Source organism: Spea bombifrons, chromosome 7, assembly GCF_027358695.1.
Source record: "Spea bombifrons isolate aSpeBom1 chromosome 7, aSpeBom1.2.pri, whole genome shotgun sequence".
In the NCBI taxonomy this organism is placed as follows: domain Eukaryota; kingdom Metazoa; phylum Chordata; class Amphibia; order Anura; family Pelobatidae; genus Spea; species Spea bombifrons.
In genome coordinates this window covers 18,239,213-18,266,124 of record NC_071093.1, presented here as the reverse complement: position 1 = coordinate 18,266,124, position 26,912 = coordinate 18,239,213, and the positions used below count along the sequence as shown (strand labels likewise).

The 26,912-nt window shown below is 41.5% G+C and overlaps 1 protein-coding gene across 1 annotated transcript in view; it reads left to right on the top strand.

The window, feature by feature from the left end:
- Positions 1-26,912, top strand: part of MAP3K13 (mitogen-activated protein kinase kinase kinase 13) — a 54,605-nt gene that overhangs the window by 19,772 nt on the left and 7,921 nt on the right. Inside the window, exons 2-10 of the mRNA XM_053471758.1 lie at positions 4,274-4,825; positions 12,578-12,761; positions 21,068-21,259; positions 23,469-23,627; positions 24,010-24,168; positions 24,656-24,764; positions 25,746-25,855; positions 26,349-26,465; positions 26,768-26,905. Of these exons, the coding sequence (XP_053327733.1) occupies positions 4,372-4,825; positions 12,578-12,761; positions 21,068-21,259; positions 23,469-23,627; positions 24,010-24,168; positions 24,656-24,764; positions 25,746-25,855; positions 26,349-26,465; positions 26,768-26,905 (1,622 nt within the window). The 5' untranslated portion in view covers positions 4,274-4,371. The remainder of the gene's footprint in view (positions 1-4,273; positions 4,826-12,577; positions 12,762-21,067; positions 21,260-23,468; positions 23,628-24,009; positions 24,169-24,655; positions 24,765-25,745; positions 25,856-26,348; positions 26,466-26,767; positions 26,906-26,912) is intronic.

The window sequence follows — 26,912 nt, the reverse complement described above, 5'->3', positions numbered from 1 at the left end:
AGACTAGGTTTTTTTCCAGCAAATGCCCTGAAAAATACCCCTCCAGGGCCAGACTGGCCCATCGGGATACCTGGAGATTTCCCAGTGGGCCGGCAGGTCTGTGGGCTGGGCAGCCGGCAGACCCACATTCAAAACAGCCGCTGAGCTTTGTGCACACCGGCCCCTTTAATTACATGAATGCCGGCCTCCACCCACTGCCCCCACCAGACACCAGGGAGTCAGAAGCAGTGGTAAGTCGGGGGGGGGTGTTATATGGGGGGCAGAAGGCTTTTCTGGAGGCAGAGTGCCCCATGATATACCTTTTAACCCCCTTTATGCCACTCTGCCTCCAGAAATTCCTTTTAACCACCTAGGGCCGTAGGAAGGGTGAGGCGAGTCCTGTGGGACTAGTTGGGAAGATCACGGGCCTCCCCAGTAGCATACCTAAAGGGGGCGAGGGTGGTGGTACATCCCAGGTGCCACTCATCAAGGGCGTGACCAACGGCTAACACAGGCCAGCAGCTTACTGCTATGGTGCTCGCACACTGTATGAGGAAACTCTTTTCCTACGCAGGGGGAGATTGAACGGGCCTGCGTTAGGCGGTCATCAGGCCACATACAGGACCCCGAGTACTAAATACTGTAGGTATATCCCTGGATCTCCCTGATCAGCCACTGGGCAGTTTCCCATGGGCCTCGCGGTCTAAAAAGAGCGATTCTATAGGGGAGGAGGCAAGTGGAAAGGCCACCTCCCCTGGGCCATTCTTAAGGGGAGTGCTGAGGCAGCTTCAAGATTGTGATCTCCCCAACCAGCCCTACTCATGATGTTGTACCCCCATGCTCTGCTACAATAGCCGGCGCATAGTGATTAGGGAGTACTAAAGCAGAGGCCTGAAATGACAGACCTCACGCTCCCATGACAAGATGGAGGATGAGAAAGGGATGTAAGGGCAGTATATGTGTGTATATATGTGTGTATATATGTGTATATGTATGTATGTGTATTAGGGCTGCAACTAATGATTATTTTCACAATCTATTAGTTGGCCGATTATTTTTTCGATTGATTGGATAAAAAATAAATGTAAATGTTTCATTTATTTAAAATAATTTAATAAACAAAACAGCAGAATAAAAAAACTTTGATAAAAATGCCTTTCTTGTTTTTATTTCCCAAACTGCCCCCCCCCAGTTATACACATTTGAGCCCAGGCTTGCCACACTGCCTCCCACATATGCCACTCCGCCCTCCCCACATATGCCTTATATCCCCACATGTGCCTTATACCCCCCGATATGCCATAGTGCTCTTGTAGATTCACAGACTCGTTCACAGCTCACTGACACAATACTTTTATAAATAAATACAGGATTAATCTTCACTGCCCCCAGGATTTAGATTCCTCTTAGTCTGCCCCCTTTACTTCTAACTGCACCTTAAGTCAACCTTATTAAATGAATTAACCCTCAGTCCTCAGCATTAAATTAACCCTAAATACCTCATTAACCATAACTTCCCTAAAGTTAATCCTAATGACCCCATCAACCATAACTGCCCCTAAATTAACCTTAAACACCCCATTAACCATAACTGCCCCAAATGAACCCTAAACACTCCATTAGCCATAACTGCCCCTGAATTAACCCCCACCTCCCCTAACTTTCAGCCGCCCAAATATTTATTTTATACTCACAGTTAGATGAGTTTGAGCAGTGTGTACGCTATGAGGAAATGGGCGGGGCCAATCGTCAGTGTGACTGCAGGGAGAGACAGTAAGAAAGGGGCGGGCCAATCGTCAGTGTGACTACAGGGAGGGACTGGTAAGTAGTAACTGCTGTGAATCACACTGAATGAAACAGATTATAAAACAAGGGTTTTTTTCATGGCATTTGCTCTGAAAAAACCCTCATTATATAATCGATAAAAATCGATTCAACTAATTGATAATGAAATTCGTTGGCAATGATTTTCATTATCGATTATCAATTTTATTGATTAGTTGTTGCAGCCCTAATGTGTGTGTGTGTGTATGCATATATATATATATACACACACACATAGTGTGTGTGTGTAAGAGCACTGTAGGTATTTGTATGTTTGTAAGCTTGTGTGTGTGTGTATATGTGTGTAAAGGCAGTGTATGTGTATATGTGTGTTTATGGGCAGGTGTGTGTAAGGGCAGTGTATGTGTATATGTGTGTTAATGGGCAGGTGGTTATAAAGGCAACATGGATGGGCAGTCCTGTGTAAGAACAGTGTATGTGTATATATGTGTTAATGGGCAGGTATATGTAAAGGCAGCATGAATGGACAGGTGTGTGTAAGGGCAGTGCATGTGTGTTTATGGACAGGTATGTGTAAAGGCAGTGTGTGGGGCAGTCATGTATAAGGGTAGCGTATGTGTATGTGTGTTAATGTGCAGGTGTGGGTAAAGGCAGCATGTAAGGGCAGTTTGTGTATGTGTGTGTTAATGGGCAGGCGTGTGTAAAGGCCGACATGAGTCACTAATAATGGATGATGCAAGCCATGTCCACTACAGACACCCTGGGCTAGGGTGAAGGGCACATGGGTTGTGTCACCTCTCTAAAACAGAATATTTCAACCAAACATCTTCTTTCCTTGGAGGACACATTGGGTTTTGTGATTTTATTTTAGTAAATGGCACCAATTAATTGCACAAGCCATGCCACAGACACCGGTGTCCTTGTACACACACCTTGTCTGCCTCTGAGTGGGAAGCAGCAGCCTCCTACTGAATCAGTAGGAATAGAGTATGCTTCAATAATTTCTGACATAATGCACCACAGTGCATTTAATACCAGGAACAGAGTAGTCTAAGAGATTTATAGAAGATGTTTACATTCATACTATCAAGTATATAATGCATATGAAGGAATAATAAGTTGTCTATATAATGTGCGTATTTGTGTATGTATCTAAAATAAGACTATTAACCTTTATTATGCCCTAAATGGTAACAGATTGTTTGTTTTTTTTCTCTTCTTTTTTTCTGGGATTGCAAGTCTCCTGGATATGTCATTAAAATGGACTGTCGTTATCAAACTTTAGTCTTAAAGAACATCTAATAACCTTCAAGTTGAATGAGTTTATTCCACCCAAGGACAGGCTATGGATGGTAGGCAGCTGTCACCAGAGGTTCAGCTCTGACATGGTCATGCTCTATTAATTCCTGTATAGTGGATTCTAGATAATTACATGTGAGAGCACTGTGCAGAGCTGGTGCTCATTCTGTGCTATAAGGTAAATACTGCCTACCCAGTTAGCAAATCTTTGTGTATAGAATTCAGAACAGCTAATAAATAAACACACCAAATCGAAAACAAAAAAAAGCTAAAGAAACTATATTTTTTCAGTGCCGCTGTTTCAAGAGTACACTCTCTTTGAATTCTATGGTTTTACATATAAAGACATAATGACAATCGTCTGTTCCTCAGCAGGTCAAAAAATTAAGCATATACAATCTAAGATGAACAACACCACCTGACATATTACAATGTGTAATGATTTGTTCAACAAAAATAAAGCCAAAATGAAAAAGCCATGTGTGAAAAACTAGGTATATCTTATGATTCAATATCTTGTAGAACCACCTTTAGCAGAAATAACTTGGAAGTACTAATTTTCTGTATGTCTGTATCAGTCTCTCAAATCATTGTGGAGGGATTCTGGCACACTCTTCTTTACAACGTTACTTCAGTTCATTAAGGTTTGCTTGTATTTGTTAACGCACAGCTCTCTTAGGGTCCTGCCACAGCATTTCAATCAGGTCGAGGTCTGGACTTTGACTGGGCCATTGTAACACCTTGATTCTTTTCTTTTTCATCCATTCTGTTATAGATTTGTTGGTGTGCTTGGCATTATTGTTCTGTTTCATCTAAGCTTAAACTGTCAGACAGTGGCGCTCCAAATACATAGGCTTGACATGTTTTCAGGGAAGCCACATGATCAAAAGCTGAACATGCACAATTCAAAACTTTATTCAAAAGATTTTTACACTTGGTCCATATTTCATTTAGGGCATTATAGCCCTATATATATAGTATATATTGTATATATTAAATTACCACTGTAAAAGTATGAGATCTTGGAAAATAGATAACATCGATGAATACGCTTTATTTTGGTCATTTTTTTATAGAAAACACTCAACAAAATAAATTTGAATGAAAATTATAAAATGTATATATTTTTAAAATGTAAATATTTAATGCATCAAGTGTTTATGTTTTAAGAAGTGTGGTTGATATTTTACTAATTGCTCTTTTTCTATAGGTGCATGTGTCCTACACACCAGGAAGAAGTTAAGTTGAAGAAATTCTTTTAAGAGGTGGAATCTGGAGGTTTAATGCTCCATTCAAACTAATGGTACCATGGCAAGTCCTCATGAGCCCTTGAGCTGGTCACCTCCCAAGTTTTTAGTTGATTCTATAAGGGATGATAAAGACTATATAGCAACATTCAGTGACCATACCAACCCCAGCCACCACCTTACAGAAACTCAAGATAAGCATGATGGCCTGGAGAATGCCAGCAGCCCGATCACTGCTGCTGTCCTGACCTCCATCAGTGAGGACTCCCGAGACCAGTTTGAGAACAGTGTCCTGCAGATAAGAGACCAGGACGAAGCAGAGAACTGTCCACCCCAGGGTAGCAGTCATTCAGGAGATGGAGTGAACAGCAGTGGTACTGAGGACATCAGAATACATTTTAGCCACTCTGGGAGTGGAAATGGTGGCTTCCTAGAGGGGCTTTTTGGCTGTTTAAGGCCTGTGTGGAATATCATTGGGAAGGCCTATTCTACCGACTACAAACTACAACCACAAGGTGAGACATGCTGCAAGACTGGCTTTCTTCACTGTTTCATGTTTCTGCACTATTAACTATGTGTTGAGTAATTATACTTACTATATAGAGCATCAGATTCCTTAGCACTATTACAATAACATTAACCGCTTCAGTCCAGTACCAGTACGTCAAAAAAACGCATCTCAAGAATCCCCTATGGAAGTAACAGTACGTCTAGCCCTTCTTGCAGTGGCAGGGACACATCCTTGCCGCTGCATGGGAGATCAGGCCGTCGTTTGACAGCCTGGACTCCCCCCTGACAGCTGAAGCCAGCATCGCCGGCTTTCTGCTGTGTGATCTGATGTAACGGCTGTTACATTTTAAACTGCCCGATCACGCGATCCCTTCCGGATTGCCTGATGAGGCCCAGACCCTGCGATTTCTATGCACGTCTGTAAGGACCTGCATGGAGATCAGTTTGATCGGTGCAGGGGGATCTCGGGGAGGAGAGTGAGAAACCATGTGCCTCCGTTACTGCCCTTCACTTACGCTGAGGCTTCTATGAAGCTGCAGTGAAAGTGCCTGTCAGCAACGGAGGTTCACAAAGCACCAGGGAGTCGGGAGAGAGGCAGAGTGGTGTATGGGAGGGGGGAGGAGTCAGAGGGGTGTATGGGAGCCACCCTCCCATACACCACTCTGGCTCCTCCCCCTCCCATACGCGACTCTGCCTCTCTACCCGGCTCTCTGGTGTCTTGTGAACCTCCGTTGCTGACCGGAGGCAGAGTGGAGTATGGGAGGGGGAGGAGGCAGAGTGGAGTATGGGAGGGGGAGGAGGCAGAGTGGAGTATGGGAGGGGGAGGAGGCAGAGTAGAGTATGGGAGGGGGGAGGAGGCAGAGTGGAGTATGGGAGGGGGGAGGAGGCAGAGTGGTGTATGGGAGGGGGGAGGAGGCAGAGTGGTGTATGGGTGAGTTGTAGTGGTGTATGGGGGGGTATGATGAATTTCAGGGTAGCAGAGTGGTGTATGGGGGTGTAATGAATTTCAGGGAGGCAGAATGGCATATCTGGGGAAGTTAGAGTGGTGTATAGGGGGAGGTAGAGTGGTGTATGGGGGGTATAATGAATTTCAGAGTGGCATAAATGGGGGAGTTAGAATGGTGTATAGGGGAAGGTAGAGTGGTGTATGGGGGGTATAATGAATTTCAGAGTGGCATATCTGGGGGAGGCAGAGTGGTGAATCAGGAAGTATAATGAATTTCAGGGTGGTGCAGGGCATTTATGGGGAGCGGAGTGGCATATCAGGGTGCACAGTGGCATATAGGGAGGTATAAGGCATAAATGGGGGCGAGTGGCATATTGGAAGTTATAAGGCATATAAGGGGTATAAGGCATATCGATATTAGGCATATCAGGGGGGCATAAGACATATCTGGGGGTAAAAGGTATATCAGGGGGCTCAGTTGCATATCACTGGCATATAAGGAGTATAAGGCATATCGGGGGCATAGTGGCATATCAGGGGGCACAGTGGAATCTCTGGCATATAAGAGGTATAAGGCATATATGGGGGCAGAGTGGCAAGCTGGGGGTCAGATGTGCATAACTTGGGGCAGTTTGGTAAATAAAAGAAAATATAAACAAGGCTTTTTTCTCAGTTTTTATTAAATATGAAAAATAGTTAACATATGAAGTAATATTTACTAATAACTTTGTATTAAAACCTAGTTTGAGAAACACTGTGTTTGGGTTCTTGTAGCTTTTATTATTATGTCAGTAAAATAAGAAGGTGAATAGAGAGAGGCCATTGCAATAAAGAGATGAAAGTGTAAATTGTACTTTTTTATTACATTATTTTAAATTAAAAAAAATTGCATTTTTTATCCAATTAATCAAAAAAATAATTGCCCAACTAATCGATTATTAAAATAATCGTTAGTTGCAGCCCTAAATCAGACCTCAAATAGGTCTGATTATGAGACTAAGATCCAGATCTCCCGCAGCGATGCAGGGGACCTGGATCCTCCTGTGTTATGCCCCCCCCCCAACTTACCGGTGCTTCTAAGTCCCCGGTGCTTAGTCCGGGCTGCGTGTAGAGCTCTACGCGATACAATCACGTAGAGCTCTATACGCTTCCCGGACTAAGCACTGGGGCCTCAGATGCAGAGGACCTGGATCCTCCTGTGTTATGCCCCCCCCAACTTACCGGTGCTTCTGAGTCCCCGGTGCTTAGTCCAGGCAGCGTGTAGAGCTCTACGCGATTCGCGTAGAGCTCTACACGCTGCCCGGACCAAGCACCGGGGACTCAGAAGCACCGGTAAGTTTGGAGGAGGGAGGGGGAGGGAGTGTTAAATGGGGGGTATAATGCAGAGTGCTCTGTGAGATGCTTTTTAAACCCTTTAATGCCACTCTGCTTCCAGAAATGCCTTTTAACCCTCTATACGCCACTCTGTCTCCTGAAATGCCTTATACCTCCCTATATGCCACTATGCCCCATAATATGCCTTTTAACCCCCTAAATGCCAGAGTGGCATAAAGGGGTATAAGGCAATTCTGGAGGCAGAGTGGCACATAGGGGGTCAAAAGGCGTATCATGGGGTACAGTGGCATATAGAGGGTTAAAAGGCGTATCATGGGGCACAGTGGCATTTAGAGGGTTAAAAGGCATATATATGGGGTATAAGGCATTTCTGGGGCAGAGTGGCAAGCCTGGGGGCAGATATGCATAACTGGGGGGGCAGGTTGAAATAAAAGGAAATAAAAACAAAATATTTTTCTCAATCATAGCTTTTGTTCACATAGTTTACATGAACTAACATTTACTGGTAAAACTTTTTTCCTATAGGGTCGTCTTATATTCATGCTGTTTCTTTTTTTCATAAGTTAATTAATTCAAATTTTGGGGGGTCGTCTTATAATCAGGGTCGTCTTATAATCGAGGAAATACGGTATGTTTACATGGGTACACTATTCACAGGAAAAGAGAACAAAAACAGCAAAATTGCCCCGGGACTTGAGGTACCAAAAACTCCTGGGATTGAAGGGGTTAAAACTGACTGACAATAATATCAACACACATTTAGACAAACTGGTACAGAAGTCCCTGCTCTAGAATATTCTCAATTTCTTTGTATCCTCATTATAAACATTATGTGTCATTAATCACTTTTTGTTCTCTAAGTATGCCACAGTCAAACAGGGCACTTGAACTCATATGCTCTTAGTAACATAAGGTTCATTTTATTGACAACATTGATTTCAACTCTATAGATTACCAACTTTTAAAATAATGAAGCGAATGACAATTATTCATTTGCATCCAGAAATGCATTTTGTGCATTTGCAATTGAACCATATGACGAAACAGCCTTTGTTATGTCAGATCTTAAGTGAAACGTTAAAAAGTATATTAATAATCATCAATAACAAAAGTAATATAATGGTTTTTAGTGTTGGATTTCACATCAAATGTAAAAGTGTTCAGAACCTTTAAAGGCGTACAAATAATGTAAAAGAATTTCTCTGTAAAAGCCATTTAGGACGTACAAGTACGATATGACATTCCTGCAGAAGCAGGTACATTTCCCTGCCGCTACACGGGAGATCAGGCTGTCTCTTGGCATCACTGGTTTCCTGCTGACTGAACATTTGTGACCGCTGCTGGCACAAGCATTGACAAGTTGTTGCATAAGGGATGCCTGATCACACAATCGCATAATCACTTTATAAAAAAAAAAATACATGTAAAAAGTATAACCACCCTGCCCCCGTTCGCTACACACCCCAAACCTGTTAATTATAGAAAGTACTACCCTATAGCATACTATATAAGGCTCTTATTATTTTGTTGCATGTTTCTATGGTTTCAAATGAAAGCCCTATTTGTTGTGAAAAAAAGAATGTGTTAATTGTTTGGGTACATCATTATACAAAAAAGGGTTATCTTAATAAAAAAACCCACATATGGTGGCTACGGTACTTAAGTTAACAAAAACCCTTGGGAGTTGCTCCAGAGAAGAGATAGTTAAAAGTCCCCTCAGATGCCCATTGTCTGCAACAAGAGGCTCAGATTAGTGTGTTTTATTGTCGGGTGACAAGCTTATGTGTCAGCCTGTATCAATGTCAGATAATCATGTGCAGCACAGGGCAAGTAAGGAAAGGTAGGAGTGAGGGATAGAGGCAAACAACAGCTGATGGGTTATCAGTGCCAAAGCAGCTCTTCTTAGTCACTAGTGTGGGAAGTCTCTAAGAGATTACCACGGAGATGTTTAATCCTACATTGTTCTTTTAGTCATCTTTAAAGATAATATATACACACTAATAGATTGGCACACTCAGAAATACAAATGCGGTGTATGTATAAGTAGGCAGATGTCGTATGGTAATACATGCAGCAATGGAATACAGTAGCAATAAGAAGACGACTGCCTAACAATGTGAGACTACAGACAAACCCAAAAATTAGTAATCACACCTATGATTAAACACATACCTGTTAAATGCACTCATTTGTTCTACCTTCAATTAAATGCTGAAGATCTTTTTTTAATCATGTTAGGCTTTGAAAGGCCTGTGTTTCATACTGATTTGTTGTCCTTTCTGGTTTTACTTTCATGTTCAGTTGTTCAAGTTTCCAGGTCCTCCATTCCCTGTCCTTGCTGTGGAGCACCAGGATATGATGTCATATATCTTTTTGCTACATGACTTAAAAGTGAGAAACACATTTTAAACCAGTTTAGCGCAGCCTTCATGGTGTAAATGGGCTGGTCTGGGAGATAAGAGATCTCCCTTGAAACTAATCCATACAGCAGCAGGACAGGCCTGTCTGGCCAATAAGAAGCTGCTATATTGGTCACATGGTAAAGTCAACAACAGCGGAAGCTGCTAGGCTCTTTACTTGTAAGGAAAAGGCAAGGGTCAAAGTTACTTTGTCATGACCCCCCCCCCCCCCGCCAGGAAGCTGCAGCTACCGGAAAAGTCACACTGTGTATAGTGGGGGGGATATACACATTCTTCGTGTAGCTGAGGACCAGCTGCTCCTTACTGCGTAGATCACTGGTAGTGCTGTGTCTCTGCTTGGGGTAGGCCAACTGCTTTGGAAAACCTTTGTGTTTTTTCCTCACAGTGCTACATGCATATCCACCTCAGTTTTCTCCCGTGTCAACGATCGCCTCCTAAGATTCAACGGTGTCACTGAAATGCCTCAATAACGAACCATTCAGCGACCCTGATCACCTAGCCCAGGACATACTGCTAACTCTCAGGAGAGCAGTCGCAACCACCACTGCTGGAGATTTTTCCACTCGCAAGATGCAGGTGTCCTTTAAAAAAATAAACAGACCCTCCTGAGAATTCTGGCTCCCCTGGCAGGTTGAATACAGGTATTGCATCCAACCATGCAGGTCAGTGGAGCCCAGCTTTCCAGGGGTGTCTACGTGGTTTGTTGGGGTAAGTTTAGTGGCCAGGTTCATTTTTGTTTACAGACTGACCAAAATGAGGAAAAAGCACACTTCCCAAATGTTTTAGCCCCCAAACAACCAGACAAACCCATGCATGGGTAGTATCACTGTACTCAAGAGATGTTGCTGAGAAAAATACAAAAACAATTACTACCATAAACTATGGCGAAAGCTGGTGGTAGAATCTTGTGCATGGAAAGGGTTAAATACCAGCATTTGAAATACCTTGGGGTGTCTAGTTTTCAAAAATACATGGTTTGATGGGGTAAATTGAATTAGCTGGCTTCAAAGATGGCCCAAATAGGACATGGGGGCATTAGGACCAGATCTTAAAGTTCCAAGTTGAAAAAAAGGTGCACTTCCCAAATGTGGCATTTTACCTACCAACAAACCCATGCATTGGTCATATTACTGTACTCGGGAGATGTTGCTGAACACATATTGGGGTGTTGTGTGACAGGGACATATACCAGAAGCTGTACATCCATACCTGAAGTACAATTTGTGTAATAAAAAAAACACAAAATAAATGACTACCACAGTTTGACAAAGGGTTGACATTGCATTTGTTAGATCTTTGTTCGATCAGGCTTGATCAACTGGTTTTTTTTTCCGTTAGATCTACTCTAAAATAAGCAATATTAACAATACTAACCCATAGCCACCCCCCCTTAACATTAGTTTCAACAAAATGTTACTCATTGCGATAGCTCCACATTAGATCAGGTTTGATCAGACAAAAGTTTTGTTAGATCTTTTGTGTTTTGGATTTTTTTTAAATGGATTTTGGTAGATATTCGTTAGATCCGATAAGATCAACAGTTTTTTTTCATTAGATCTATCACACAGGAGGCGGTATTCACAATCCTATTTTGTATGCGGGGGATGGGAATACATACGGGTTGGCCCCCCCTCAACTGAAATTTGGATTTTTTTAATGGATTTTGGTAGATATTCGTTAGATCCGGTAAGATCAATTGTTTTTTTTTCCTTAGATCTATCACGCAGGAGGCGGTATTCACAATCCTATTTTGTGTGCGAGGGATGGCAATACATACGGGTTGCCCCCCCAGCTTAAATTCTGAATTTTTTTGAATGGATTTTGGTAGATATTCATTAGATCCGGTAAGATCAATTGTTTTTTTTCATTAGATCTATTACACAGGAGACGGTATTCACAATCCAATTTTGTGTGCGGGGGATGGGAATACATACGGGTTAGCCCCCCTCAACTGAAATTTGTTTTTTTTTTAATGGATTTTGGTAGATATTAATTAGATCTGGTAAGATCAATTGTTTTTTTCATTAGATCTATCAGGCAGGAGGCGGTATTCACAATCCTATTTTGTGTGCGGGGGGGGGTAGGTTTTATTTCCTAAATGCTTTATTTTCTATCTTTTAGCTTTGTATAGCGTTGTTCAGTTGCCCTGTGCGTACCACCCCCGAATTCCACGGAACAGAGGTAGAGCTCAGCAGCACATACATTCCAAATTTCAGTTTCGGGGGGCAACCCTTACGTATTCCCCTCCTCCTGCATACAAAATAGGATTGTGAATACCGCCTCCTGTGTGATAGAGCCAACAAAAAAAACAGTTGATCTAACCGGATCTAACGATTATCTACCAAAATCTATTATTAAAAATTAAAAGTTCAGCAGTGCATTTATAAGAGAGTGAAGAAGGGAAGGACAGGGAGAGAACTATGTGTGTTCTCATTCTGTGCAACTTCTCTTATAGTGCACTGAGGAGGCAGTGACTCTGCTGGGTTCCGCTTCCCCTGTGCGGTACAAAAGACACTTCTCTCTGTGTGTGCGAGCAACTCACAGGTAAGCAGCAGGGCCCTTGCAGATCTTACACGGGCCGCACCTCAAGGTCCGGCGAGCCGCATGTTGGACAACCCTGTCATAGAAGATGGAGTGTTAGGGTGTGTGAGCATATGGTGTGTATGGTATTAGAGTATATGTGTTAGTATGAGTGTGTGTCAGTGTTGAGTGTTTGTGTATTAGTGTATGTTTTTAGCATGAGTATGTGTGTAAGTGAGTACGAGTGTGCGTGTCAGTGAATAGTGTTGCATTGTCATGGTTGATTCTAGGGTTAATAGTGCGAATGGTGGTGAGTGTATGGTGTTAGAGTGAGTGCTAGTATGTCCATGTGTTTTAGTTACGAGAGTGGGACACTTAAGTAGTACTGCACCCAGACTCCACTAACTCTAGGCTCACCTCTGCTTACCCTATGCACAATTCTACTACATATTAGAAAACTCTGTTCCAATTATCCTTGTTCTGTTCCAATTATCATTGTTCCTCTTACTTAACCCCATTTCTTTGTTCTTCTTCAGACACCTGGGAGGTTCCTTTTGAAGAGATTTCAGAGCTGCAGTGGCTTGGGAGTGGAGCCCAGGGCGCGGTTTTTTTGGGCAAGTTCAGAGGAGAAGAGGTTGCCATCAAGAAAGTTAGGGAGCAAAAGGAAACAGACATTAAGCATCTGCGGAAGTTAAAACATCCCAACATCATTGCGTTCAGGTACGTACTATTTCTCCATTATCACAGTTTTACAGTAAATGTTATTTCACGAAAATTGCAATATTTTAATTCTGAATATTCTGATTCTAAATCTTTGGTGACCCTTTGAAAATAATTATAGAACAGTAATTGATATTAGTGGTTTTGCACGTGCTGAATTAAACCTTATTGTAGGTATTTTTATGGGAACACATAACTGTCTGTTTACACTAAAGTAGTAACTGGAAATTATTATTAGCTCCTCCCACTTGACAGCTAGACCTCCATTTCTCTTCATCGGCTTTATTGTGATGCAGGCAGGCAAAGCACAGATAATGAGTTAAGTGCTGATCTGTACTATCAAGAACCATAGAAAAATTTAAACACAGTGCAGTCTCTTTGGATTCTTTCCTTATGGTAGGATGCCTAGCGAATAACTGTGTATTATACATCTAAAATAGATAGCATAATGCATCATTTTCATGAAACCTCTCAAAACTAACTATTACTTAAGGGCTTGTTATGTTTCAGCTATTGTTATTGCTATTATATATATTATAGCTGAATTTTGCAGTCCAATTCCCAAATTCATTAAAGCCAACTTGCACTTGCAGAAAAAAAAATCACACTTAGTTCCTATGTTCACATTTCATCTCACATCTCCATGGACCCCTGGTGGGGCAGGATATAATAAAATAAATTTTCAGGGTATAGGGCCCATGTATACCTGCTTAAACCTGTCCAGACACTGTCCATCCTAATAAACACTATTAAAATAATTAATACTTGCCTATTGATGTGTTGGGGGTCATAATCCCTGCCTGTGCTCCTTTTAAATCTGTTTACCCTCTCTACCATTAAGTAGATAGATGAGGTGCAGCCAAGCATCATTTGCTTGGGAGGACAGTACAATCAGTACTAGTCAGTGGCGGAACTACCGGGGTCGCGACTGCGACCAGGCCCTGGAGTTCTGCCAGTCAGGTGGGCCCAAGGGTGCCGAGCCGTCTTTTCTGTCATATGCTGGCGCTCAGCAGTGAAGCCTCGCGCCCCCACCACTGGACTGCACGGTAAGTGACCTACAATGGGGCGGTAGGGAGATGGTAGATAGTGAGAAGTGGGGGGTAGGGAGAGGGTAGATAGTGAGAAGGGGGGTAGGGAGAGGGTAGATAGTGAGAAGGGGGGCAAGGAGAGGGTAGGGAGAGGGTAGATAGTGAGAAGGGGGTAGGGAGAGGGTAGATAGTGAGAAGGGGGTAGGGAGAGTGTAGATAGTGAGAAGGGGGTAGGGAGAGGGGGTAGATAGTCTGAGAAGGGGGGAGAGGGGGTAGATAGCCTGAGAAGGGGGTAGATTGGGTTGGGGTGGGGGGGCCCTTAAACAGATTCTCGCACCGGGCCCTGAGGCTTCTAGTTACGCCCCTGATACTAGTGGAGAAAAAAATCTTTACTGGCCTATCCAGCAACGATCAGCAAAGTAACTGAGCATGTATACAGTTTGACAGGTACATCATTATCAATTTCCAATAAGGGGCAGAACTGTACACAAAACTCTAGGTGAGGCCTGACCTGAGATCTTTAAAGTGGCATAATCACCTCGCTTTTCCTGCTACTAATGCCTCTCACTATGCAGCCTAGCATCCTGCTTGCATTTTCAGACACTTTGTTGCATTGTCCGCTTACCATCATCTTTAGAAATAATTACTTTTAACTCCCCCTCTTCCATTGTCACTGACAGTACCACCAATGCTATATTCTTTTTTGGATCTTTACATCACAAATGCATTATTTTACACTTATTAATACAAACTGCAGCTGCAATTTACTTACATTATTTGCCATTTGAGTTGTTCTATCGGGAATGTCTACCATGTTGCAGACCTTTGTATAATCTGCAAAAAGACATAATATGCTATTAAGATGACGAAGTCTTAACTGGTCTGTTGTTCGAGTCTTCCATACTATTTTTTTGTGCACTGTACTGCATTTCTACTGTACTGTAGCAAATGAAGAGCATCTTTAAAAGTGTGATATTACATTTGATACTGTCAAGAACTGGGTCCATACAGACAACTGTAATGACCCAGAGCGCCCAAGGATAAAGTGCAGGAGTTATTGCGCAGTAGCAGAGTAGGACAGGGCCTAATGCAGAGTGACTGCACTCTCCCGAGTGGGCATCTAGGGTTGTGCAGCCACATACTGACATAGCAGTTGATGGTAACCAGAACTTGGACATATCCTGCAGGCACCCTGGAGCAGGCATGAAACATACCACTGGAATCATGTGCAGGATGCTGCAGGCTGGGAGTAGGGAAGCTAAGCAGAGTGTACAGCAGAAACATAGCAAGCATGGGGGACAGAGCAAGGGGCCAAGCAAGAAACATAACCAGACAAGATATACATAATACAGGGCACAACAGGGAACAAGACAAGGAATACTCAAGATCCGACATGAACAGGACACCCCTCTACCGGGGATTCAAGACAGGACACCCCTCTACCGGGGATTCAAGACAGGACACCCCTCTACCGGGGATTCAAGACAGGACACCCCTCTACCGGGGATTCAAGACAGGACACCCCTCTACTGGGGAATCAAGACAGGACAGCCTTCTACCGGGGATACAGGACAACAAAGCACAGAGCTGACAAGACTGACCAGGCAACACATGACAAGAATACACAGAAACCACAGGACCAACCTAGGACTGTATGATAACTATTGGAGATTCTGTCACATCTTATGGCCATAGTATGCTTAGCCCATCACTACACCAATAAACGGTGGGTCCTAACTCTAAACCCTGCTTACAGAGGTACTAAACAAACCAAACAAGAAATCTAAACACATAGCAATGAGACATACCTTTACACTGCAGACTGAGACAAACAGAACACATGGGTGGCGCACACCTTATAAAGGAAACAGGAGCTGAAGCAAAGAGCAAGACTGGAATCAAGAAATCAGAGGTTCAGGACAGAACATACGGAAATCCAGAAATGGAACACAGCAAGACGGGGAAACAAAAGACATGCAGCTCCACAGCCTGGATGGGGCCTGACAGATACTTAAACATATGCTTTTGGGAAATTTTGTGTGTCTGTAAGAAACAGCTGTCCATGAGTGGTCATCTGGATCCCGAGTTTTGTTTAAAGGCTGTATTACAGCGGACATTTGATCCATGGCTAAAATGGATATAGAGGCGAAAGGAAATCATTGGTAATCGTATTTACGTATGCCTACTCAATTCTGGCAAGTTTGGTGGATGTAGATTACTGTTTAATAATACCATATTTGCTCGATTATAAGATGACCCTGATTATAAGACTACCCCCCAAAATCTGAATATTAATTTATGGAAAAAAAAAGAAAGAGCCTGAATATAAGACGACCCTATAGGAAAAAAGTTTTACCAGTAAATGTTAATTTATGTAAACTATGTGAAAAATTTCTTTTTAATAAAGCTATGATTGAGAAAAATATTTTGTTTTTATTTCCTTTTTTTAACCTGCCCCCCCAGTTATGCACATCTGCCCCCTGGCTTGCCACTCTGCCCCAGAAATGCCTTATACCCCCTATATGCCACTGTGCCCCATGATATGCCTTTTAACCCTCTAAATGCCACTGTGCCCCATTATATGCCTTTTGACCCCCTATGTGCCACTCTGCATCCAGAATTGCCTCATACCCCTAAATGGCACGCTGGAATTTAGGGGGGTAAAAGGCATATTATGGGGCATATAGGGAGGTATAAGGCATTTCAGGAGTTAGAGTGGCGTATAGAGGGTTAAAAGGCATTCCACAGAGCACTCTGCCTCCAGAAATGCCTTATGCCCCCCATTTAACACTCCCCCTCCCTCCTCCAAACTTACCTGAGCTTCTGAGTCCCTGGTGCGTAGTCCGGGCAGCGTGTAGAGCTCCATTGCGATTCGCGTAGACAACTTCCACTGCAGCCGGGAGGAGGTGCGGCTAGCAATGGGGGTTGTCTGGGTCCATCGTGCAGACCTTCCCCGGCTGTCAGAGATCACGGAGAACTCTGATTTCTGACAGCCGGGGAAGGTCTGCGCGATGGACGCAGACATCCCCCGCTACTAACCGCACCTCTTCCCGGCTGCAGCGGAAGTTGTGTACGCGAATAGCGTAGAGTTCTACACGCTGCCCGGACTAAGCACCGCGGACTCAGAAGTACCGGTAATTGGGGGGGGGGATCCAGGTCGGCATGCGTTTTTAAAAATTCCTATAAGGCTCAGCCAGACATACTACTTCCATGATGCTGGCTGAGCGTCATGGGAAGTGCAGCAACAGTAAAGCTGCAGACACACACATATACACGTACACTCCCCTTACACGCACATAAATACACGTACACTGCACTTAAAGAAAAATATAGACACGTACACTGCCCTTACACACAAACACACATACATGTACACTGCCCTTACACACACACACATATACAAGTACACTGCCCTTAGATTTTGGAATCAAAACATTTGCTACTGCAAACATTTTTAGATAAGAAAGTTCCATTTTATTCAGTGGAACAAAACCGTGATCACATTATTCTTCACAATATTCTTGTAAGAAACTTTTATTTCTTTATTAATTCATGTAAACTTCTTTTTTCATATTTAATAAAAGCTATGATTGAGAATTTTTTGTTTTTTATTTCCTTTTATTTGCCAACCTGCCCCCCCAGTTATGCACATCTGCCCCCAGGCTTGCCACTCTGCCCCCAGAAATGCCTTATACCCCCCCTATATACCACTCTGCCTCCCTGATTTGCCTAATACCCTCCTATATGCCACTCTGCCCCATGATATGCCTTTTAACCCCCTATATGCCACTCTGTCTCCAGAAATGCCTTATACCCCCCTATATGCCACACTGCATCCAGAAATGCCTTATACCCCTAAATGCCACTCAATGGCATATAGGGGGTTAAAAGGCATATCATGGGAGATAGGCATATTGGGGGTTAAAGGCATTTCTGGTGGCATATAGGGGGTTAAAGGCATTTCTAGAGGCAGAGTGGCATATAGGGGGTTAAAAGGTATTTCTGGAGGCAGAGTGTCATAAAGGGGGTTAAAAGGCATATCATGGGGCACTCTGCCTCCAGAAAAAGCCTTATGCTCCCCATATAACGCCCCCGACTTACCACTGACTCCCTGGTGTCTGGTCACTGGTGGGGGGAGCAGGTGTAGGACGGCGTTCATGAAATTAAAGGGGCTGGCGTGCACGCGCTGCGCCACCCAATAGCACGGCCATTGGGTGGTGCGGCCCGCGCACACCCGCCCCTTTAATTTCATTAGGTGCCGGCGGCCAGAAGAGGCTTTCCGCTCGCAGCCGCTCAACGGCTGTTTTGAATGTTGTTCTGCCGGCCGCCCGGCCCTCGGACCTGCAGCCCCACTAGGAAAGTCCGGCCCTGGCCTCATCCTTCTTCTGCCCCTGCAAAGCGGGACAGAGGAAGGGATAGGCGGGGCTGTGCCACCTAAATTGGGACAGTTGGGGGGCATGCACACACAAATGTACACAGATGTCTGTACACACATTCCATGCATTAGCAAGGCTTTGGCTGCTTAATGTAGCTGAATTCATATGTTGTCTTTTAGTTTTTACAGCACTGTTACTTTACATTCAAATATAGATGGTCACAACACAACTCAGCATGGTACTTGAAATAAACATATTATTATTTATTGTTTTATATAATGCCATCGTATTCTGCATGGATAAACAAGACACAACAAGCAGTGCATAAAATGTGACCTACAGAAATAAGTACAATAAACACAACCACCTGAATCCCTACATTTATATATCTTTTGTCTTTTAGTTGTATCTGGTTTGTTTATCTTGTACTGTAAACAGCAAATGATGCATCCTGGTTCATTTAAGGTTAGAGCGGTTGACAAGTTTAGTAATTTGTGTTTTTTGAGACACAGTGTGGATGATTGTGCTGCAGTATCTGCTCCATAAAACCATCTTCACTAAACAGAGCTACAATCTGTCTCAGTTTTCATAGATTTCCATGCTCTTTAGTCCATATATCTGGCAATGCTTTAAAGAGGAACAACTTTTTGCCAGGAAAGATAGCTCTGAATTCCAAAAAATCCTATGTGTGATTAAAAGGGTTATATTTTTTCTAGGGGCTGAACCAAAACACAGCCCATAGTAAACTGTATTTAACTCTGGGAAAGGGACAGGTTAAAACACAAATTACAGGTTGTCATATTTTATTTTAGGAATCCTTCATCTGCACAGTAAAATCTAGCAGATGAAGAAAAAATGTGACTCTTTTGATGTAAGCTCTGTAAGAAGTATTGTGTGTAAGATTTATTTATTTATTTAGCAAAGCATAAAATATCAGTATCTTAAAAAAGAAAATGGGTAAAACAAGGATTTGCAGGCATATTTTGGAACATGTATCTGGTTCATAGGAATTGCTCATATATAGTTATCCAGGACATTTTTGGAATATATAAATATGACATTATACAACAGAGGATAACCTGCAACTTCCCAGTGGTTCCATGGTGGTAACATGCAGCAAGTCCTGTAGGTAGGGCCTCCATGGATCAGACTTATTTGTCAGCACATCCCGCAAATGGATTGAGATCTGGGGAATTTAGAGGACAAGCCCTCAAACTCATTGTTATATCAGAGAATACCGTGTCCAAGAAAGGGTGTATATGGTCTGCAACAATGCTTAGGTAAGTGGTACACGCCAAAGCAACATCCACATGAATGGCAGGACCCAAGGTTTCCCAGCAGAACATTGCAGAAAGTATCACACTGCCTTCACCGGCTTGCCTTCTTCTCATCGTGCATGCTAGCCCTAAATGTTCTCCAGGAAAGCAACGCACGCGCTCCCGGCCATCCATGTGATGTAAAAGAAAATGTGACTCATCAGATCAGGCCACCTTCTTCCATTGCACCCTGGTCCAGTTCTTATGCTCACGTGCCCATTGTAGGCGCTTTTGGCAGAAGACATCGGTTAGCATGGGCACCCTGATATAGCCACGCAGCACTATACACAACAAACTGAGATGCACTGTGTGTTCTGACACCTTTCTATCAGAACCAGCATTAATTTTTTCAGCAATTTGAGCTACAGTAGCTCGTCTGTTGGCCTTCGCCCTCCACGTGCATCAATGAGCATTGGGTGCCCATGACCCTGTCACCGGTTATCGCCTTTTCCTTCCGTGGACCACTTTTGATAGGTACTGACCACTGCACCTCACAAGAGCTGCAGTCTTCTAGTCATTACAATTTGGCCCTTGTCAAAGTCGCTCAGATTTTTCAAATGTTCACTTGCTGCCTAATATATCCCACTCGCTGACAGGTGCCATGATATCAGTGTTATTCACTTCATCTGTCAGTGGTCTTAATGTTATGGCTAGTACGTGTATAATACTGAAGTGGCTAAAATTTTATGAAAATAAGAAAAGTTGACTATTTTTGACATTGTTATACTTAAACAAGACTGCTTTATTATGAACAAGACTGCAATGTCATATTTGATGTGTGATGGGCTTTCAAAACTATTTTTGCATTATAAAACATGCATGTCCAGACACAGCATTCCCACGATCAGGTTTCTTTTTATATTATTGTGTTTTGTTTCTGTGATTTGTACTTACCTAAGAACATTAATTAAAATGTAATGTAAGGTCATCTTGTTGCAGAGGGATATAGACAAAACGGGAGCATTGGTAGTAGAATGGCGGGTCTAGTTTAACTTTTAAAAAAATGTCAAAGTAAAGACAAAAAAATCTTCCAATTTATATGACAAAAATTGCCTTGAAGATCTGGGAGTATTTGACATTAATAGACTGTCCAGTAGTGCAGAATTTCAGACTGTTGCTGCAAAACCAAGCAAGTTGTTATCCTGAGCAAACAACACTAGAAGATCTCAGTTATGAAGATGGGCTGTCCAAATTCCGAAGTATATTGAAGTGAAAAGTGTTGAATACATTGATAGCAATCCCAGGCATTCATTAATTATTTAACTTAAGCATGGGTAATGTTGATCCTTCGCAAATGTGATTGCTCTGAAGTCAAGATGTATTTTTTTAATCTCTTGAGGACAATATTGTAGAAAGAAATATGGGTGTAGAATATGTGACAAATAGTACACTAAAATTGCAGTGAACCAAAAATGTAATTAATCCATTATTCATAATGCCTACAATAATAAATGCAGCTGTAGATAACTGGGTTTGACCGAGTCTGTTGTGCTCCTTGATCATGCCACTCCTTTCAATTTACAGTTTAAGATTTTTTTAATCTAATTTTATTCTTCTGATTTATATATATTATTTCAATTTTACAGAGGCGTTTGTACACAGGCCCCCTGTTATTGCCTTATCATGGAATACTGTGCTCATGGTCAACTATATGAGGTGCTTCGGGCTGGGCGAAAAGTTACCCCCAAACTGCTAGTGGACTGGTCAACTGGCATTGCTAGTGGCATGAACTACCTCCACTTGCACAAGATCATCCATCGGGACCTCAAATCGCCAAAGTGAGTTCCATCAATGTGAAACGTCCTTTATTGAGAATAGTGAAACCAGCCTCCTTATCTAGCCCTGCAAATCTGATGACACACTGTGAATAACTTCACACTATCAATTTGCTTCCAAAGGAAGGAGTTGATCCAAATGATAAGCAGTCCAAAGAAGTTTGATGTTTTTATGGAAGAAGATGTATTGGCGCATATATTTTTAACACAACAGTAGGCCCTGTCTTGAGTTGTTAATTAATAATAATCATTAATCATATACTAAATGCTGGATTTTATAGCTGAAAATTGTTTAAACTAAAGCCCCATGTATATATATTTTGTGTTTGTACACTAAATGAGAAATGAGAATGAGGGGAAATTGCAGTTGAACAAGGACATGGCAGTAATTTTAAAAATGACTTCGTCCTGAGGGGCTTAAAAATAAAGTGGTGATAGCAAAGTATTATATACTGTATAACATACCACCAGCTCTGTATATCCCTTTAAATGTATTCTAATAATAAGATGCTTGGACTTTGGGACAACTCTCATCAATCCCAAAGCCAAATACACAAAAATACACAATCCTGCATCTTAATTATAAGCTCAAAATATTGAACAGCAATACAAGAGTCCAACATGAATAGGGTTGCCAACTTACTGTTATTTTACCAGCACAGCTGGTAATCAACCCTTTAGTCTAGATTTTAGACTTTTTCTAAAATTGCTCATTCTTTCAAATAAACTTGCTTCCTCTACTTTGTTAAATGTATGTAAATTTTTCTGTTGCATCCTCCCTGTTTTTAACTTTCCTCCAAATTTACATACATATTAAGATCCTTTAATCTTCCCTGATAACTTCTGCCCTTCAGACCACTTACCATTTTTGTAGCTCTTCTCTGAACTCTCTCTTCAATATGTCAATATCTGTACGCAATACTCTACGTAAGGCCTGACCAGAGATCTGTAAATTGGCAGAACCACCTTCCTCTTCCTGCTACTAATGCCTCTCCCTATGCAACTCAGCATTCTGCTTGCTATTTGCAGGTGCTTCATTGCTTTTCCTGTTTACCTTTAATTTATCAGTAAGAATTACATCTAAAAGTCAATCTCTTCTGTTGTCACTGGCAGTATTATTTTTACACTTATCAACATTTAACTACAGCTGCCTCACTATCAACCATTCTTCTAATTTACTTAAACCAATTTGAGTTGTTCCATCTGGAATGTCTACCCTATTGCAAACCTTTTGTAGACTTTCTGTTAAATTACTACTAAAATATTAAAAAGTATGGTACCCCACTAAGTATTTCCTCTGAATATACACCATTAACAGCCTTCTGCCTCCTGTCACTATTGCTTTACCCATTCAACTATTTTTACATCCAAACCCAAAGACTGCATTTTATTAAGCCTTCTTTGGGGAACAGTGAGTAAAAGTGTGATTGAGCAATAAATAGTGCGAGTGAGAGAATGTGAGTTAGAGTGGCGTGAGTGATAGTATGAGAGATTGTAATAGTTAATAAGAGAGCGTGAGTAAGAGTGAAAAAGCAACAAAATACAAATGAAAATTATAAGCTACATTAGCATACCTGGGAACTTCTCGGCTCTGGCTGCCCGGAGCCTTCCCTTTGCGGGACGCGGCCAGGACTGTACACTGACAACAGTGGGCGGCCCGCTGACGGCAACGGGAAACACACCCATTTAAAGGAAAAAATGTCTGTCTTCAATTGTACTGCCATCTCATTTAGTTTACCCACACAAATTTAATTTTTTGGGACAAGTAAGGATTTGTTTTTTAAAACACATTGTTTTTTTATGAGAAAAAGTAAACCATTAAGAAAGGTGGTTAAGAAAAAACACGTTACTTAATAGTTTTATGTGTATATAAATGTGAAAAATATGTATTATTGTTATAGTTACATTTTGAACAGTATTTACTTTGCCTTGGGAAACATTTATAATTTTTTCTGTGAGACATTCCATAGAACCACAGATGTAACTGCTAGAATACTAACTATCGATCTATTACATGTCAACATGTAATAGATGTATCTAAATTGAGCCTAAAGCTTGCACAAAACTGCTTGCTCTTATTTACATTATGTTGAACACAATTTAACTGTGAACGGCACAGTTATGCCCCCCCTCCTTTCCAGTAGTTCTGTGGTTTTATTAGTGATGAGCAATAAATAAACACTGACAAATTATTTATCACACTCCCCTCAAGCGTCCTGGTCACCCACACAGATACAGTGAAAATTTCTGACTTTGGTACGTCAAAGGAGCTTAGTGACAAGAGCACCAAGATGTCCTTTGCTGGTACCGTGGCCTGGATGGCTCCTGAAGTTATCCGCAATGAACCTGTGTCTGAGAAGGTAGACATCTGGTGAGTGCTCCATTTTCCATGCTGTTGCTTTTGAGTTGGTTTTGTGACTTTGAGACTGTTAGTCAAGTATCCCTAGGAATCCATCAGTGCCCCCCTCCCAAATTCAAACATACCCCCATGTGTCCTCGGCCTCAAGGGGTTACCATGTTATTATAGTAAAAAACTTAAAACTAATCTGGACAATAAACTGGAGTAATGAAATATATGTATTGGTGGAAATAAATTGGGCTGTACATCTTATTGTTTAAAATAAAGGTAAATGGTTGTGGTGTTCAGGCATTTTACAATATTCTCGTGTTAATACAATTTAGGGACAGAGATAGAAGCCTTTGAGCTGTACTGTTGCAATACCAATGCTTAAACACATAGTAATTTACTGCAGGTCTTTTGGGGTTTTGCTGTGGGAGCTGCTTACTGGAGAGATCCCTTACAAGGATGTAGACTCATCTGCCATTATTTGGGGTGTTGGCAGCAATAGCCTTCACCTTCCCGTTCCCTCAACTTGCCCTGATGGATTCAAAATCCTCATGAAGCAGACATGGTAAGAACCATTTTTATCTCTTCTATGGCAGCAATATAGTCTGTTGGAGTTTCATTTCAGCAGCGTTTCTTTTGCATTGAACCTTCTGAACAGGATTCTGAACAGGGTGGATGAGAAGAATGCAAAATAAAAGTAAAATAAATGGATTCTTTAGATATTTATCATTGTGTGTAGTGTAATTGTCTGCACTGATACCTTAATAAATAATTACTATTAGATCTCAGTACAAGGTTTTAGGAGACCGGTCTATGCAACTTCTATTATTTGCCCCTCCCTTTACCACACGCACGTGAGTATAATTATACCAATGTTTCAAAAAAAATAATGTTGTTTATCTTAGTGCTTAGAAAAACAACCAATGCAAAATAAGGTTGCCTTCAGCATACAGATTATTTGGTGATATTCGGAAAACAGATGTGCATTGTCTTTTGCAGAAGCTGTGGCTTGTATCACAGTATATATTTTGTGTCCTGATTTCATCCCACAGGCACAGTAAACCTCGCAACCGACCATCATTCAGACAGATTCTGATGCACCTTGACATTGCGTCATCTGATGTTCTGGGCGCACCTCAAGAGACATATTTTAAATCACAGGTAGGACAATCTACAACAAGTAAAGTCAGTCCCTACTATTAGATTGCTTCAGCACTGTATGGGGCACAATCTGACACAAGCACAACTATGTACATACCTAAGATGTGTGCAAACTCTGACCTTCCTCCTACGCCTCTCAAGCATTATTAATTTAGTGCTTTCATGTTCCCCTCTGCTTTCTGCTTCATTCAGATCAAAATGGTCTATCCATTTACCGTTCTCTTATGCTTCAACAATTTTAAAATTCTTTGACTCTGGCTATGCTATAAAGAGCCGCAGGAGTCAAAAGTCTAATCTCTCTTCATGTTTAAATAAATCTTTGTAAATAATTAGCAGGAATTAGTGAATATTATATATATATATATATATATATATATATATATACAGGAGCTACTAAACAAAAAAGGTTTTCTTTTAATGTCTGAAGAACAAAATAATAAATCCTTAATCCTTATTGTGAAATATGTGTACAACTCAATTTACCCTATTTTAGGGCGAGTTAGTATTATAAATAGCCTGGCCTGACATAATTTATTAGGATTTCTTATAACATGTAATTATGTAATATGCATAAATACTTACCATATACAAGATTTAATGGTACTCTTTAAACACCTTGGGTTGCCATCGATGTCTAAATGCCTCATAGAAAATAATTACTTGTATGGATATTGTCTATTAAAAATATCAGTTTTCAGAATCTTAAGCCTTCTAGGGAAATGAGGCCCAGAAACACTGATTTTGCAGCAAACTGCTTTTTATTGACACTTGACAGGGGTACACAAAAAAAGTAAGCAGCCAAACCGTTGTTTGTTGTAGATAAGGAAAGCTGTAGGTTTTAGAGCAACCTATGCACCTATGCATGTGGTTGTTTAATTGAGGCTCTCCGTTTTATTCCATGGTTTTGGTAAAATTTACAATTTGCCCTGTAAAGTAGTTACTACTAATACTTCCTTACATATCCCATTGTCCCATGTTCAGGCTGAGTGGAGGGAAGAAGTAAAAAAGCATTTTGAAAAGATCAAAAGTGAAGGGACCTGCATTCACCGTCTAGATGAAGAGCTGATCCGCAGACGCAGAGAAGAACTAAGGTGTGTTCCTCTCGCTGCACCTATTACTTCTTCTTATATCACATTTCCTGGAATAGTGTGGCACTATGCATATGCATGTGTTTACTGGTCATGTATTTTTTTTTTAATTTAAACGCTGACCTGACGTCTAGTAAGTGGAATGAGTGAAGTGACCTTGACTTCCTTGGTTTCCAGAACTTAAGTCTTAGTAGTGAATTGCATTTTCAAGTACAAATGGTTAACGGTGAAGTACCAGTTACCATAAGAAAATTACAATATTCACAGATTAATAGAATTCAAAAATTCCAACAGTCCAAAATACTTACAATACTAACATTTTCCATTCCTGTATTCCAGTGACTTGCAGGTTTAGGTGTATTTTGTTGACCTATATATTTATTAATATAAAGCGAACAAATTAAGCTAGGCACTGAAAATGCAAACTAGGAAAAAACAAACAAAAGATTACCCTAAAGGAAGGAAATTAAATAATGCAGTGAAATGTATTTGTCAGGCATGCACTGGATATCCGTGAGCATTATGAACGTAAGCTTGAGAGAGCCAACAACCTGTATATGGAACTAAGCGCTATCATGCTGCAGCTAGAAGTACGTGAGAAGGAGCTCATCAGGTATGTGTACACAGCTGCGCATTTTCTGATAAACAGTCATACTCCTTTTACTGCACGTGTTCCTGAGGAAAGCATAATTTTAAATAAATGTAACCGTAGAAGGAGAAAATTTGTATTTATTTGAACTATAATGACTTGCAGTTGTTTTCGTTGCCTGTATGTGCTTCTAATAATAGATAAATGAGAGACACTGGCATTCACTGTATAGGCGGAAAGAACAACAAACTTTTGGGGGAAAATGCAGTGTATGCAGTGGTATGTTCAGTGCGAATTGATGGCTGACTTGACGTGTTCTGTGCTAGGCGTGAACAGGCAGTAGAGAAGAAATATCCCGGGACGTACAAGCGCCATCCTGTTCGAACGATTGTCCACCCTAATGCTGTTGAGAAACTTATAAAAAAGAAAGGTGCTTCTTCCAAAACAGCATCTCAAACTAAGAGGTAAGTA